We start from the raw sequence: 18064 nt of genomic DNA on the forward strand, positions 1-18064 counted from the left end.
GGTAATGAAAGAAACAAATTATGAAAACATCTAATTTTTAAAGGAATTAAAATAAAAACAATAACCAGCTGGGATCTAATTAATTTCATATGTCAAACATATTTGAGTAGAGCTGCGTGAGTTTCATTCTGCAGTTTTATCCTTATGAGCTGCCACAGAATTCATCATTAGTTACATTAAATGAAAAACAGCAGTGTGGTTTTCTTCACTGAGCCAAAAATGCAGAAAGATCCCACTGAAATTAAGAAGTCCAGCTGAGAGGGGGAAGGGACCACCAGGGCAGAAATGAGGGCAGAGAGAGTTTCTTGTGTTCCTCCTTCCTTTTCTGTTTTGTTTTGTGTTTCCAGTGGAAGGGAAATAAACTACAACAATTCCTGGGCTGGGTTAGCATAGGCTTCTCCCTGGACTGAGAAAGCTTTGGATCCAAGTCCTTCTCCTCATCCATCCCAGCAGGCCCCCCCAATCTACCCCCAGCACCAGATCCTCCAAGTGTCCCTATTTTCCAGGGGTGTCCAATTTAGAGAAGCTGTCCTGGTTTCTGATTTGATCCCGGAATGTCGCGCTTTTCCTTAGGATGTCCCTATTTTCATTGGAGAAATGTTTGAGGGTATGGAGTTATCCAACCCCCGAGCCGTCTGAAGGCAATCCTGTATCAGGAAGTTTTTTTAATGTTTAATGTTTTATTATGTTATTATCTGTGTTGCAAGCTGCCCAGAGTGGCTGGGGCAACCCAGTAAGATGGGGGGTGGTGGTGGTTAATAAATAGTAAAATGGGATTGTGGAACGGGGTGTCCCTATTTCCATCGGCGAAATGCTGGCAAATATGCAGCACGTCCCTTTTCCAGGTCTACCAACTCTGCTACTCTGATGTCATTGGGGCCGCAAAGGTTTCTGCAGTGGTTGTTGACAATATTAGATTCTCTGCATCACATCCTTTTTTTTTTTTAAGTTTCTTGTTTTCACCACTGGTTAGGAAAGTAATGAACTTCCATAGGAAGCATCAGATCTCTCTCTCTCCAAATGAGAACTGATGTCAGATTTCCCCCTCCCCACATTATTATCTCCAAAGTCAGCCTGTGCTTACTTTCAACCAGTTCAGATTGTGCCTAGCCATTGTAAACACCACACTCTTAGGATAGTTTTTTCACTTATTCCCAAACAAAGACCATGTCCATTTGCCCTCAGTGCAAACTTCACCCATTTCAGGCTAAACTGGTTGAGCTGGCTTTGATTCACAGTGAATAATACTGATTTGCCACAACATCAGCTGGCAAGCTACTTGGAAGGGTACAAAGAGAACAAAGAATCTGAACCCGTATTTTTCCACTAAATTAGTTCTGTTCTCCTTAATGTACAGGTAGATTGTTTTCATGGTCATTAGGATTACTTCAACTCTCCAAGGAAATCACTCTTATTGTATAGATTGCTGCAGAGTATTCATGTTAAGCTTTCATTTCTTTTAAAGAAGCAGCCATTTCCCTGAGAAGCCCTACTTATGTGTAAAGCTTAAAATATTTTTTCAGTGAAATGTGACATTTACCATTATCTCAATCTCAAAAAGATTGGCAGGAGGGGAGTTGGGTGGCTTCTCTTGGCCTTGCTTTTCTGTCTATGCATTGATCCAAGGTTGTATGCAAGTGGGAGAGGCTTGCGCCATACGAAGTGGGAATGTGAATTTTGCAGCATCCATTATCACATGTACAGAAACTACATATGATGGTCAGATAAATGTGATAACTGACACCAGTGAAAGGCACTGGGTTTCGTTAAGGCATTATGACATTCTTCCTGTAATGTTAGATGAAGTGCGACAGCCCATGGACACATGCAAGTAACTGCATAATGTTGCAATCATTAGGTATCACATTTGCCTACTTCCCATTGGCACCAGTTGTATCGGTATGCTCCTAACTTTCTTATGGTTTGAATTTTTGTACACCCACAAGCTTTGTCCCAATATAATGAGGTGCATCTTGTTTTTCCTCCCCATGTTGAGGCAAATGGGGCCCTGCTTTGAATGAGAAAAAAGTGGTATTACAAAGCTCAAGAGTACAGTTGATTTGAAAAGGAAGACAGTTGAGAATGAACGGAGAGAGGGTGGTTGGAATATGTGTGGGATCTGCATTGGCACAGGAATAAAAGGGGCCACTAGTGGAAGGAAAGATGGGGAATGAATTCAGTTCAGCTAGCATTTAAAGGTGAACCTGCAACATTTGCATTTTCCAAAATGGCAAACTGAAGCACAGACTTCCTTCAATGTTCTCCCAATTTTGCAATGTTCTTGCTGCACCTATCCTGTTTTTGCAGTGAAAATGACTTCTAAAACAAAACTAAACAAAAAAAACCCAAACACTGCTTTCTTTATCCATTGCCAAAATTACAGGAGTCCTGACAGAATAAAAGGTAACCAATTTATTGGCAACAACAACAACAACAACTAAAAATCCTCATATTTTCTCACTATAATAAATTTTGCAACTTGTCAGTGAGGAAAACTTCTAGCATCGCTACACTACCATGCTAGAGAAAGCTACATAGAATTGCAGCCTGTTGTGCAGCTGTTGAAAGCAGAAGCACCATGCCAGAAAGGGAGAAACATCTGGCAAAGCATTACAGGTGGTGTACAATAGAGAAGTATAATCTTCCTGCCCAGTATGCTAAAATAGTTTGCATCAGTCTCTGATTAGCTTCCAGATTTCTGGGCATCTGAGTAAGCTGAACTGCCAAAACTTTCAAGGTTCTCACAGAATTAATTAACACTTACATAGAAGCATCTGACATGAACTAAGAAAGTAGGCTATAGCACTGTGCTTCTCTCTGTGCATCTTTGAACGGCAGCCCTCTGTCTTTGTGCTATTTTATCTCTGAGCTTTGTTCTTTAAAAACCCTGTTTTATGTAAGCTCCACATCAGAATGTGTTTCCTCTGTTCAGCTGCTTTGGCGGGTCCTGTATTCATCTCACAGCTATTACTACGCATCTTGTCTCCAGCTTTATTTGCAGCACCAGGTGTAAATAAGTGACAGGAGGATCAGAGGTGGTTATCAGGACAGGCATTGTGCTTCTAGAAAGCTGGCCATTAAAACACCCAGAACATAGTGTATGGTAGCACTGGGGATCCACTTTGACATGAAATGTTTGTATCTAGAAAAATGTAGTTTCCCCAGCATTGAAGAATAACAGCCTTTTTCTTCTTCCTTCTACAGGCGGAGGGGGGTGGGGGTGGGGACAGAGAACGTCAGTGTAAATACGCACATTTATTTTCAGAAAAGAGCTACTTGCTTGGCTTAATGAAATGTCAGCAGTGAATATTTGGTCTAATTAGGAAACCTGTTTCTAAAGTGCATTCCTATCTTCCCAACTGACTTTAAATGGAATTTCTACTAGTACTAAGAGGGGAGAAATATCGGAATGCAATCACATGAACATAACTCCCCATATGAACCATTTTCCTTTCCCCCCTCCCCTCCCCTCCCCCAAACCACAGATTCCTAAGGGAAGACATTATTCCACAATTTCAAATGCAAGTCCAATGGATGCCACTGTAGTTGATGTTCTGTCGAGTATGTGATGAAAGGGTACCATGTCTCTATAAAATCACCCCAATCTCTCTTTCCAGCTAAGGCTTTAATTTTCTTGGTCATTTTTCCCCCCTGAAGGTAATCCAAACTTTCATTTCCATTGTGACATTTCCAAGTGTTCTAATTTTGGGCAACAAGTTGTCAAACTGCTACTAAAAGAAAAGCAATCAATTATTTGTATCTCAGGTTGACATTTTCATTTTTAAAGACTGTTACCAGTACTAAAGTTGGGGTGCAAATAAGATTTGTTTTGTGATCAAACTTATTTCACCAACAGCATTTTCCCAAAATGGCTGTAATTTGCTGTAGGCCCATGGCATATGTCTATGTTCCAATCTCTTTACACCCTCACCAGCAAAGAGCAGAAATAGCTTCATTAATATGACTGCACCTCAAAGGTGTTAAATGCCGTCTGTGTAGCAGCTTAAGAATATTCTCTTTTATGAGCCTGGGCACTGAATTTAAGGGCTTTTTTCCCCATAGGCTCTACCTCTGCAATTACTGTATCTAGATCAGATTCCCAAGTGTGTTTCATCAAATTTGTTTGTCCTAATCGTATGTCACTAATGATTTTATAAATTATTGATTATATATGTTTAGATTCTGTGTTAGTACTTAAAGTTAGAATTTCAAATGGTGTTAAGAGTTCTGGATGCATGCATGATAACTGTTGGATATACTAGAAACTGTACCAGCCTTGGGCTTATAGGCTCTCTCATCCACTTTCCCTCTCCTTTCACATACCAATATTTCTACACTTCCTGACAATCCATAATTTGCTCTCTCATTGAAACTTGAGAGGGGGGAGTTTGAACAAACCACAGTTTGCCTATGACAACCAGGAAGTACGAAAATTGTGGTGGGTGGGGGGAGGGGAGAAATTACCTCTAAGTGTTTTCAGCAGCTCAGAGTTTTTCCAAAGGGCTTCAACAAGTAAAACTGATGATAAATGGGAAGTACTTTTTCATTATCAGCAGTTTAGCTTTTTGGAGGAAAGAATACTTCATGTCCTCAGATAATTCATTAATTAAGGTATTTTGCTCCTACGTGAAAGCAAACCAAGGAAGAGGAAGAATATAATAAATAAAATATAAGGTTGCATATGTTTCTGATAATAAAGAATAGAATGATGAATAATACATAGCCTTTTTGGTAATAAAAACAGCTTTCTTGTTAAAATTGCATTTCCCTTCACTATAATTTGCCAATTTTACATGTTTATGTCTTTGGTTAAGAAAAAAAACACCTTTGCAGAACTTTGAGATCATATAAGTAGAGCAAGTCTTCATTTCTTATTCAGTAGATTTTGTAGAGCCCAGTTTATTTGCTGGTGACCTTAGAATGTGTGTGAAAGTTACCATGATCTACTCTAGTGAATAGAGTAGAGCTAACCAATGTAAGAGCCACCATAACCTGAATGTATTCCACCAACCATATATAGTGGCCAACCAAGATGCCTGGACTTCCCCCCGACAATTGTTTTTGTAGTCCCAGGCAGGTCACAGGTAGCAAAACACAGTTGTTTATTGTACCATGTAGGCTGCTATCCATGGATCACAAGTTGTCAAGATCTGATTAAGCCACTCTGTTTATGGCCTTAGGCAAACCCCTCCCCTCTGCTCCTCATAAGTTCTATGGTGACTTACAATGATCTCCTTATAGAAAAGCTGCAAGTCTAACAGGATCAGTGCAGTAAAGCAGCTGATAATGGTGCTTCCACAAAATGCTGTTGTTGGCATCCCCCTGTCTTGTGAGACAATGGAAGAGTACACCTTTGGGAATGAACTCAAACTGTTGGAAGGTTGCAGCGCTTGCTGTGGCTGTAGAGACCAATACAGGAGAGACATGTTTTGCTGCAGCTGGGGCAGATGTTTCACAATATGCAAGGAATAAATAAATTGGTTTTTTGTTTTTGTTTTTGCTGCTGAGCATGTTTCACAAATGAAGTCTATGTCCTCTTGCCTTCTGATATGAAAGCCTCTCCTCCTTTTTGAGGGGAGGGGTTGTGAACGGGAGCCGACACCCGCATCAGCAAGGGGGCGTTTCGACCCCTCGCCTTACCTGTCCCTGCTGCTGCACCGTGCCCCCTGCAGCCAGCCAATAGGGCTGGCCCAGGGGCGGGGTTTAGCTGCACTTAGGGCAGCCGCGGCAGCTCTTTCCGCCATTGTTCGTCGCTTCTTCTTTGGATCTGGTTCATGCAATTGATTTTGCCTTTGCCTTTGATACATAGTCCTTCTGTTGGCCATCCCTGTCATTTGTCATGCTCTCTTTTCTTCTCACAGTTTTAAACTCTAAGGTCCTTGGAGCAAAAAGGAACCTGTCTTGTTACTTAGCTTTACAAAGCACAATGACATTCATGTGACTATATCAGAGATATTTGGAGGGGCTGTATTAAAATATGCAGTGAATAGGGATTCTCTGCTGTGGATTATTCTGTACAGCATGCCCTATGCTACTAGAGAAAAACCTTCTTTACAGAAAAACCTTCTGTACAGCATGTCCTATGCTACTAGAGAAAAACCTTCTTTTGTATCTGAAGAAATGTTATTTAAATTTTAGAATGAGTTTATGACAAGAATGATAAAATGGCTTCAATCTGTGAATTCAAACACTAAAGATAATGCAAAGCTGGAACATTCTTTGTGTCAGGAAGCACTGTCTAATTTCCACCCCTGCTAATAAATACTGGCTTCTGCTGGGCACTAATCTCTTGGCAGAAATTTATGAGGAAAAAATTAGATGTTTCCCAATAAAAACCTATAAGGGAAGCAAGCAGTGTATGCTTTCATCCAGGTAAGATGAAGAAGCAGAGACACCCTTAAGAGGTTGCAAAGTCTTATTTGTCGTCAAATTGGAGAACATGACAGCTTCCATTAAAAGAAAGATTTCCTATTGCCATGACAATAGCTTTAAACTAAACCAAACAAGGGATATAAATTATTCTCAGGGTCTTGTTCTAATAGCAATGCTAGATGGCTTCCTTTTTTCCTATTGCCGTTTGATTGATGTTCTTTCTCAGAAGACCTAAAAGGTGACAGCCAAAAAATTCCCACACATCTTGTGAGATGGATTTTTGTCTGGATTGTGTACCATAAATTGTCTCCCACTTAGGCAATATTCAAGTATAATAATAAATCTTGTCTTGCTGCCTTGAATTTTCTTGATAAACCCTTCGACTTGCTACTCCTTGTTTGAAATCTAAACGTCTTTGAATCAAAGTTTATTCTTCAAGAAACAGAAGAACAATAATCATCTTCTGTTAGGACATGTGTAGCATGTTCTCACTAATTTAATTATTGTCATTTTCTTAGCAGCTTGCACAGACAAGGAGCTGAGGACCCTTGCATCCCGCCTAAAAGACTGGTTTGGTGCTCTTCATGAAGATGCAAATCGTGTCATCAAGCCAACCAGCTCGGATTCAGCACAAGGCAGTAAGATGACAATCTAAAAATAAAGTTTGATATAAGTTCACAAGTTCAGCAGCAACTGTAATGACAGCTAATGTGGAATCCTTCATTTAAATATGCTGTGGTGCATTTTCTTGCTATTTCAAACCACCCACTATTTTGTTTTATTTTCCTTTATTTTTTTGCATATAGAAACAGGGTTGGAAATTTAATCACCATTTCCAGTCTGGTGAATTGGGAAACTGTGAGGTAGCTTAAACAAATAGGGCATGGGCCAGATCACTCCCATGGAGATCCTCTGTGGGCCAGACCGGCACAGCGTGACACCTGAAATCACGTCTGCGCATGTCCGTGGCACCGGAAACCTGTGCAGAAGGGGACATGTGCAGACATGATTTCTGGTGTCTGGGCATGTGCAGAAGCTATTTCCAGAGCTGTGGAAGAGAGTCCCCACGCTGTGCCGCGCCGGTTTAGCGCAGCATGCAGGGACTCGCCGAGTGGGCGGCTAGATTCGGGGGTGGCTCATGGGACGGTTAAGCAACACTTCTGGGCCGCTTCTGGCCCATGGGCCTTAGGTTGCCGACCTCTGGAGTAGAGCAATGGCTGTGACTCCTGCTGGATATCAGACAAAGGCCTAGTGGCCTGTTTCCTACAGTGGGCAACCAAAGGCATATGGGGAACACACAAGCAGGACTGGGGTGAATAAGGGGGACAGCCCTTGCCTGTTATTGTCTGCCAATAAGTAGTAGCTTGCTAGCTTGCTACCCACCCCTCAACAGGTCTTAACAATTTAAAATTCAGAAATTAAAAACAGTTAAAAGAAATTACAGCCGCAAGAACAGGGTGGGTCCTGAAAACATTCCTCTCTAGTGTAAAAGGCTATGATAAAGTTCTGGGTCTTCTATGTTCACAGAAAGCTGTTTAGGGAAGGTGTGAGACATACCACTGCAGGGAGTGAATTCCACAGCTTACAGAACCATCAAGACCTGTAGACATTAATAGCCTCCCCCCCCCAAAAAAAATTGTCTAATAATCCCTCTTTTAAAGACATCTCAACTGGTGAGTGCTGTGATTTTAAAATGTGCTAGTTCTGTGGAAGAAGGGCGCATAAGGGCGCTAAGTACAGTCTCTTGCCTGAGGGCCCACAGAATCTTGCATCCAACAGGCGCTGTGTCAAGGCTTTGTGCAAAAGGAACAGGCCTTCTGCTGCCCTGCTGACATTCCAGTGACTGACAGCATGCAGTGGAGAGGAAAGGGGCTTTCTGTCAGTCCTGTTACTCCTTTCCTCTAGTGAGGGGCGGCAGAGTTTGCTGAAACCAAGTGAAATGTCAGCAGCCTCCCACCTGCTCTCAACAGAATTTGTCAAACTTGGGCAATTTTTCAATCTGTAGGTTAAAAATTCACAGCAGGCTTTGTGTGCTACAAATATTCCCACGACAGGCACTAGATTGGAAACATAATTTTAACAGAATGCTTTTTTATCCATTTATTATTAAGCATGCAACCGCCTGTCTCTGAGCAAGAAACTGCAAGACATTTTCTGTGTGAAAGTGTCTTTTTTCTTAGGTTAATGAGTATTTAGGGAGGGAGGGTGCAGACTGTGGCCAGGCCTAAGTGTTACCATGGAACAGCAATCCTGAGTAGAAACTATTGGTGTGTAACTAGATCTGGCTTTCCCTACCATTTATTTTAATTATTTAAAAGGACAAACTGCATTTTTAATCCTTCATGAAAACCAAGAGGACAGTAAAGATGTTCTTTTGGATAGTCCAAGCCCCTTGAATAGTACATCTCTACAGTAATCCCACCCAGGAGCCTAGTAAATACAAAGTGCAGACTCCATGTTTGTGGACTGTACCGCGTCAAACTGCTTGTGGCAGAATAACAGAATCGAATGATCCTTAATATAAAACTCCCTGCTCACAAAAAAACTAGATATTGAGAGCACGATTGTGGATCAATCTTTTCCTTGGTCTACCAATTTGCATATGCAGAGGGCCCACCCCCAGGGATAAATTCAGCTGTATGATTTCTTTGTCTGCAGTCTGAACTTGGGCAGAATGGACTTCCCACCCCAGTGCTGTTTGTGTGAATGAGGCATAAGTTTCCAGTGCTCAAGAATCTCCAGCCTTTCACCATTCTGCTTGTATTTTCCTCCACCGACATGTGATCACTTCATTGACTTGAGCTGTCAGGTTATGCTTATGGAGCCATAAGAAGCACATGCTTTCTTCATTGCAATCTATTTTGAGTATTCTTCTGTAGTTTTAAAGCAACTTCCAAATGATTGGAAATGATGGCTAAGATTTCTCTGGATACACCGCATCTGGAGAAGGTGTTCCACTGAATTTTTTTTTTCTGTGCTGCATTTTGATAGGATGCTGCTGTAAGTTAACAAAAACCGAGTGGATCAAGTTCATCTGCAGGCAAAAAGTATAGATTATATTCTTCCTATTCTATTGTGAAATGGAAGTGCTGGCACAGTTTTATGTTTTAACTACTGTAATCTCATTCGCGGTCCACTTTAGGCAAAGCTCTTTTCTTTCTTTTTTGCAAGCAACAGAAACAAAGTTATTCAGAGCACCAGTGTTGTTTTTGTTTTTGTTGCAATTAGTACCTTTTCTAAAGTGAGGTGTTGTCATTTTTTTAAATGTCACTGGAAACTAGTCATTCTGTGCAGTGGAAGACTATGCATGTTTTCTTGAAAGTAAGTCCCACACTGTGTTCAGTGGGTTTAATGCCCTAAAAAGTGTGGTTAGGATTGAAGATGCAGCTAATTTAGCTTTAACAGCCCAATCTTAGAAAGTAGAAATTAATTAAGTCTTAGGGATGGAGCCCACGGATCCACCTACATGTATACAAGATAAAGCATTCACATGGCATATAAGCAAGTGTTGAGCATTGCATAGCTTTCTTTGGGGGGGGGGGGAATTATCCAGATTTGCCTTTTTGTCTTCCTTTTGGTTTGTTCATTCTACTAGTCCAACACAAACACAAGGCCCCAATATATATAAATTGTTATTTTATTTTACCTGCAAACTATAATGCAGCATATACAATTATTACAGTAAGGCATAGAGAATGCAAGTGTTCTTATCCATAGTTTTTTTTCCTACTAAACAGTTGTTTCCATCTACCGGTAAGTTATAACATCCATATATATTCCATTCATTTAAGAGAACCCATAATTTGCACATTTTTAAAGATTAGATCTGTAGTTATTCTAGTTCAGATGTGTACAATCAGTACACGGATTCAATTAAGCTGGTGTGTCGTCAGAAGCTCCACTGAACTATGGTCTGTACCCACAAATTTATGTGTATCTTTTTCTATATTGAATCTGGCTATTCCAAAACTATTTATTATAGATTGTATTTTCATTAAGTCTGTTTCTGTCTAAAAAATACTGCATTGTGCCCAGTATGTCAGTGTACAATTTTCTGTTTATTTTTACGCGTGAAATGTGTAGGTGAAAAGTTTTTGAGACAATAAGAAGCCTTTTACAAATAGGTCACTTATTTGAATCTGTTCCAGAATCTGAAGCGATTGGAAGCTGGTGTCTCTTGTTACCAGCTGTCCAAGACAATGTTACATGTAATGACTTAAGCCCACTTTTGGTTGAGCAGGTGTTTTGAGTCCAAAGAATCCCCTTCTCAACAGGCACTAATTAATAACCTTTCTAGAATTGCCTGCAAAGATATCGAGTTACTTGAATGACCTAAAAAGCTAGCGAGACTTTTGATCTTTGGCCTTATTATTTGAGGCAGTGGGATGGAGGGAAAAAGTGAAAAAGACAAAGCTTTCTCTTGATGCAGGCGTGTTTGAGTGTAGCGTTGAATAGGTTTCTCGCTTCCTTTCACCCAACATTGTAGGAGAGGAGTAGAGAACAGAAAGTCAACATCATATTTTGAGTGAAAGAAGTATATTAAGCTTCCCAACACATATAAAGCAAGCTAACATTCAGCACTGTTGACGTCTTTACCCCACTTTTCTTGCACATCCATCTCCTACACTTCTGAAAACTGGCTGAGCACTGCCATGAAAAGGAAATATATCAATATGTAAAAGGGTTCCTCCTTTTACATATACCCCATTAATGTATATGTGACTGTATGCATTCTGACAGCCTGTATCTGAAGAAGTGTGCATGCACACGAAAGCTCATACCAAGAACAAACTCAGCTGGTCTCTAAGGTGCTACTGGAAAGAATTTTCTATTTTGTTTAGCCTGTATCTTGTTTATCAAATCATGTTTTTGTCATGACCCATCATTTGAGCAAACCTTTTTATGATTATTACACCAGTGATGTCAGAGGGATCTGTGTTAACAGTAAAAAGGTAAAGGGACCCCTGACCATTAGGTCTAGTCGCGGATGACTCTGGGGTTGCGAAGCTCATCTCGCTTTACTGGCCGAGGGAGCCGGCGTACAGCTTCCAGGTCATGTGGCCAGCAAGACTAAGCCGCTTCTGGTGAACCAGAGCAGCACACGGAAACGGTGTTTACCTTCCCACCAGAGCGGTACCTTTTTCTCTACTTGCACTTTGATGTGCTTTCAAACTGCTAGGTTGGCAGGAGCTGGGACCGAGCAATGTGAGCTCACCCCATCACAGTGATTCAAACTGCTAACCTTCTGATCGGCAAGCCCTAGGCTCTGTGGCTTAACCCACAGCACCACCCGTGTCCCTGTGTTAACAGTACCATGCCCTTTAAAAGATATTATTCACTGCGTATCCCTATAGCACTATGATTTAGATTTAAATAGATATTCCATTCCCTGCAACAGAGGAGCAACTAACAATAGGCAGGTGCTCAACTTTCTCACTGAAATCAATGGGGAGCTTGGCTGGGTTACGTCCAATGTTTCTTTTGACCACTGTATTATACTGAAAATGTAAGCTACAGGCGTAAAATTCAGAATTACAGTTAATTCATTATGTACATGTCAGTATTTAGGAGCTGGAGCAGGATTTGGGCTGGGTTTTTATCCCTCAGATGGAACAGTGCAGTGCTGCTTGTGATAAAAAGCAGTCTGAGTAAGAGACCACTGTAGCAAGACTTTTATAGTGTGTTAGTTTTGGTGAGGTGTTTTCCATTATCTTAGTTCAGGATAACAATGTCAATACAATTCCTATTATATATATTATTCACAACTTGGAGTTACACATATTCATTTAAGCAGAGATTGAATGGTCATCTGCCGTGGATGCTTTAGCTGAGATTCCTGCATTGCAGGAGGTTGGACTAGATGACCCTTGGGGGTCCCTTCCAACTCTACAATTCTGTGATTTTTATTTTCTTTTATTACATTTGTATCCCACTGTTCCTCAAAAGAGCTCAAGGTGCCATACACAGTTCTCCTTCCCAATTTATCCACAGCAAACGTGTGAGGTAGATTAGGCTGAGAGTGACGTATCAGATGTCTAAGAAAAGATTGATGTGATGATCTTCTGTAGTTTCTTGAAAGTCACTGATTTGAATAAATGTATGCCTCAGATAAAATGCATTTCCCCCCCTTAAAATTTTACTTGTCTAGAAAGAGACAAGAAAGTGTACATAAGACTTGGCAATATTGGACTTGATTGTTGACATAGGCATGTCAAGTAGTGATTCAATCAAAGCAACTTTTATTCAAAGGCAGTTTAAAGTGGAAATAGAAACTTGCTGCCACATCTCAGCACCATAATATACTTGAAAGGCTTTGATCCCTCACTTCCTTGCTTTAACCTTTTAAACAGCAATAACTAGCTAGCTAAACTTTTCATAAGACTTCCTTAAATGCCTGCATATTAAATCAGCACATGAGCATTTTCTAGTAGAAGTCTTGAGAGAAAAACATTTTAAAAATAATTATAATAAAACGGTGTATACAAATAAATCTTAGGCAAGTCCAATTAACATCTTCTGGTTTTCACATTTGGCCCTTACAAGTGCATCATAATGCAGTCATTGTATCTATATTAATTACTGTGTCATTCAGTTAAGTGCTTGCATTGAGATTGCATACTGCAATAATGTGATTAGTAGCAAAGCTTCTGCCACTGTTATGGGAAACGCCAGACATAACAGGAATAAAGCTGTAGAGTTTACCAAGAACCACCTTCACTACGTTTATATGAATGTACCTACTTTTCTTCAGCATAAAGCTCCTCCCATTTTTAAAAACACAATTCTACAACTTTATAGGAGAAGCCAGTGGTACATGCTCCTAATTGATGTCCACCCCTCCCCTGCTGGATGCAACAAGAAAACTCCTCCCTCCCCTTTAGAAAGTATTTCTTTGTTTGCTTCTTTAAAGGAGCAAACAATGAGTGGGTAACACAAATTTGTTGCCACTGTTCCCTTGAAACATGAGGATGGGTGGATAAACTAGCATTTTGATTTGGTTGTCACGCATGCTGATCATTTCAGATGAAAAACCTGGGTCAGGGATGCACTCGGAGCTCTCTTCTGCTCTATTATCTGTTTATTATCTGAATTAAAGGCATTTCCAAAATGTTTAATATCTAAACACCTCCAAGTGATATATAAAAGTACAATATAGAAACAATTAAACTGTATCACAGAAACTGGAAACCAGTAAAATGTTATTATAAAAAGGTGTAAAAACAGGAAAGAGCATCCCTGTGCAGGAACAATGGTAGAAAATGCCCTTTTTCAGGTGACTACCCTGTGATACTCTGTAGGCTGCAGTGCCACAAGTAAAAATTCCCAGGGCAATATAAATGATCTTACAGGTCTATACAGGGGCATACAGGTGTTTTTTAAAAGATATTCTTCAAATATCTAAAGGGCTGTCACCTGGAAGATGGAGCAAGCTTGTTTTCTCTTGCTCTGGAGGGTAAGACCCCAACCAATGGCTTCAAGTTACAAGAAAAGAGATTCTGACTAAACACCTGGAAGAATTTTCTGGTGGTAAGAGCTGTTCAACAGTGGAACACAACCCCATTGGAGGTTTTTAAGCAGAGCTTGGATGGCCATATGTCATGGATGAGATTCCTGAATTGCAGGGGGTTGGATTTGATGACCCTGGGGATCCCTTCCAACTCTACAATTCATATGATTATACGAAGCCTCGTTACTCATGTATCAGTTGTACCCTGTACTAGTGTAAGAGGAGACCGTGATCACTTAGCCTCTATTCAACACTTCTCAAGTTTCTTCTGAAATTAATATCATACATCATAATAATTTGGGATCACCAGGATCGTAAGTACTTAATTTCACTCTGGGAACTCAGAGTCAACCAAGGAAATGAATAATGAATAACAATAATAATTATGGCAATGATCTAAAATATGTGAAAGACAGAAAAGCCCCTAGCCCATCTCTACAAAGCAAGGTACTGGAAATCTCAAACACTTAGCTCTCAGTCTCAGTTGTCTTTAGCTTGGAGGGAAATCGGTTTATCTTTTTGAAGTAGTGTGTAATAAAATAGCATTAATGTTTACATTACCTGAACACCTCTGATTATTCTTCAGTGTCACAGAGAACCCTCCACTGGAGTTACACCTAAAGAGCTTTATTCCCAATGTGATGTCTTTCTGATCCTCCACTTAAAATAGCAGATAGACTTCAGTTCTATTCTAGGCTTTCATGACAGTTCAGTCTAAGAAGTCTCCATGCCACCCTCCCACCCCCCCAGTTATGAAGAAGCTCATATAATGGGGATATCTTCCTTTTATGCACCATCAAGAAATGAAAGCTGTTCAAAAAGAGAAGACAAGTTCTTCAATGGATTGGTTGTAATATGTGGTAACCAATGTACTATTTGCCACCATAAAGCCAGAGCTAGGTAAAAATATGTCTCAGAAGGGGAAATAGATAGAAGACACTGGGTATACAAACTTGACTTTGAGCATTGCAAACAAATCTTTGACAAATTATGTGTCTTGCTTAACTATAGCAAGATGAGGTGTGAATGGGGCATCCAAAAGAAAAAGCTGCTTCACACTGTGAGTTGGAGGTGGGTTTCCAGGATTACAAGCAGAGATGCCAGGGTTCTTGGAGAAGGAGAAAGTCCTGTAATCGTTTTCCTGAATCAGAAGCTGCAACCTGATTTAAAAAAAAAAAAAAAAAAAAAGCTTTGCCATAAAATACAGACCAGCTAATTGCTTCCATCAAAATGGGTTTGGAGAGCTAGTTGTTAACATGCAGAATGCAGCATTCAGAAGAGTGTATTGCAGAGAAGAAACATTTACAGAAAGAATTTTATCATTTTAAGGAATGTGAAAGGAGACTATTATGAAATTTAGTGGAGAAAAATGGGTATCTTTCATGATGTTTTCTGTTCTCTGATTCTAGGAAATTTGAGAATGAAGCAAATGTCTACTCCCAAGCCATTACAGTGCTGCTGTAGGGGGGAGGGTGCTCCCCCTGCCCCACACATGTGCAGCACTTTGCATTGTACATTAATATAATTGCTGCAAGTAGCTTTGGGACTAGGTTTTGGCTAAAAAGCAGGATAATATGTGGAGGATAATAAATAAATGTGCAAATGAACAGAGAGGGCAAAATTGAATTCTGAACGAAAACAGGCTTCAATGAACTGTGAACCACTTACCTTGCCTTTTCATTCACATTTGTGAAACAATAATGAACGGCTATGACTCAGAGTATTATCCATCTCTGAGGTTTATCCTGCTGTCTCTTTAGCTCATCCATTTCATTCACACTTCGTTCTGAATTGGGATCATCATGTTCCATTTTCTTACAAGTCAAGCAGGAAAGGTTAATCTGAAATCAATTTTGCCCTAGTTATCTGCAAGACTGAAAACACAGTCAATTAGCTGGGCTTCTTGTTTTCAAGAGAAATCTGTATGTTTTAGCTCAGTCTAGGTTGTTTGCTCCTGCCTTTACAGGATTTGACACTAGCATATTACCAATCTGCAAGGATTCGTTGGGCTGGATGTTCAACAAACTGGATATGAACTATGACCTTCTCCTCGATCACTCAGAGATCAATGCCATTTATCTTGATAAATATGAGCCATGCATTAAACCGCTCTTCAACTCCTGTGACTCCTTCAAAGATGGAAAGCTTTCGAACAACGAATGGTGCTACTGCTTTCAGAAGCCTGGAGGTAAGTTACTAAATTTTGTACTAGAAAATTGACTGTGATTGCAAGTTGATACTAAAATATTTATACAGGAAAACTAGCTCCCATGTAATATTAAAAGGCAAATGCATTATCAGGATTTGTTTAAGGCACATCAACATACCTCATTCCTAATAAAGTTGGCATCGTTTTAAATTGATTAAATGAGGAGACATGCTTGATTTTCGTACAGTAAACAAAACTGATACCACTCCACTTATTTGTTACATATTGAGTGGCATTCAGTTGAGTGGCAATAGATGGCTAGAAAATCCTGGGTGTGAAAATCCTAGCATCAAATAGACACTGACACCTAAAACGTTGAACCGAATGATTAGCACCTGGTTACTGTACACAGCAGGAAGCAAGTTTGGGTGTGGAGTAGAAGTTGGTGGCGTCATGTACGTGGCATCCATTTAAATACGCAAAAGTCTCTGTGTCCTCTTTTCCATATATAGGCCAAGGAGTCTAGATTAGGTTCATGGCCTCCTACTCTGTGGCTAAAAAGTGCCTGTGAGTTTCCTTTCACATGGTGGCCTCCTTGTTCCATTGGCTGAGGAACAGAGTGCCCCATGTGTGCCCTAGGGAATCTAGACCATGATCATGGTTTTCAATCTCAAAATTTGTTCTATTATTGCTTTGTTGTTGTTGTTCAGTCGTTCAGTCGTGTCCGACTCTTCGTGACCCCATGGACCAGAGCACGCCAGGCACGCCTATCCTTCACTGCCTCCCGCAGTTTGGCCAAACTCATGTTAGTAGCTTCAAGAACACTGTCCAACCATCTCATCCTCTGTCGTCCCCTTCTCCTTGTGCCCTCCATCTTTCCCAACATCAGGGTCTTTTCCAGGGAGTCTTCTCTTCTCATGAGGTGGCCAAAGTACTGGAGCCTCAACTTCAGGATCTGTCCTTCTAGTGAGCACTCAGGGCTGATTTCTTTGAGAATGGATAGGTTTGATCTTCTTGCAGTCCATGGGACTCTCAAGAGTCTCCTCCAGCACCATAATTCAAAAGCATCAATTCTTCGGCGATCAGCCTTCTTGATGGTCCAGCTCTCACTTCCGTACATTACTACTGGGAAAACCATAGCTTTAACTATACGGACCTTTGTCGGCAAGGTGATGTCTCTGCTTTTTAAGATGCTGTCTAGGTTTGTCATTGCTTTTCTCCCAAGAAGCAGGCGTCTTCTAATTTCGTGACTGCTGTCACCATCTGCAGTGATCATGGAACCCAAAAATGTGAAATCTCTCACTGCCTCCATTTCTTCCCCTTCTATTTGCCAGGAGGTGATGGGACCAGTGGCCATGATCTTAGTTTTTTTGATGTTGAGCTTCAGACCATATTTTGCGCTCTCCTCTTTCACCCTCATTAAAAGGTTCTTTAATTCCTCCTCACTTTCTGCCATCAAGGTAGTATCATCAGCATATCTGAGGTTGTTGATATTTTTTCCGGCAATCTTAATTCCGGTTTGGGATTCATCCAGTCCAGCCTTTCGCATGATGAATTCTGCATATAAGTTAAATAAGCAGGGAGACAATATACAGCCTTGTCGTACTCCTTTCCCAATTTTGAACCAATCAGTTGTTCCATATCCAGTTCTAACTGTAGCTTCTTGTCCCACATAGAGATTTCTCAGGAGACAAATGAGGTGATCCGGCACTCCCATTTCTTTAAGATTATCCCATTTCTTTAAGATTATTATTCTATTATTGCTTATGTCATTGCTTATAATGTGAAAATTAGTCTTTTAGCAAGCAGTAAATTAGCATCCTAGCTTTGGATCAGGCTGGTAAAGGAAAGGAAAAACTGTCTTAACAACCAAAATGGCCCCCAAACACACTTTTTAAGCAAAGCATGTTGTGAATTTTTTAATTAGTAAAGCTAATGGCATACATTTGTTCTGCAGTACAGTACAAGCATATGTGGTTCATTCATTCCCAGGTGTGCAATAGACTACCACTGCCTGTCAATTGCAAAGCTAATCA

General features: G+C 40.4%; 1 protein-coding gene across 4 annotated transcripts in view; it reads left to right on the forward strand.

The window, feature by feature from the left end:
- The window catches only part of SPOCK1 (SPARC (osteonectin), cwcv and kazal like domains proteoglycan 1), a 384074-nt gene that overhangs the window by 358825 nt on the left and 7185 nt on the right, over positions 1–18064 (forward strand). For all 4 annotated transcript variants that reach the window (XM_033140153.1, XM_033140155.1, XM_033140152.1 and 1 more), the window contains 2 exons: positions 6894–7010; positions 15846–16067. In XM_033140153.1, the coding sequence (XP_032996044.1) occupies positions 6894–7010; positions 15846–16067 (339 nt within the window). The remainder of the gene's footprint in view (positions 1–6893; positions 7011–15845; positions 16068–18064) is intronic.

This window comes from Lacerta agilis, chromosome 2, assembly GCF_009819535.1.
Source record: "Lacerta agilis isolate rLacAgi1 chromosome 2, rLacAgi1.pri, whole genome shotgun sequence".
In the NCBI taxonomy this organism is placed as follows: domain Eukaryota; kingdom Metazoa; phylum Chordata; class Lepidosauria; order Squamata; family Lacertidae; genus Lacerta; species Lacerta agilis.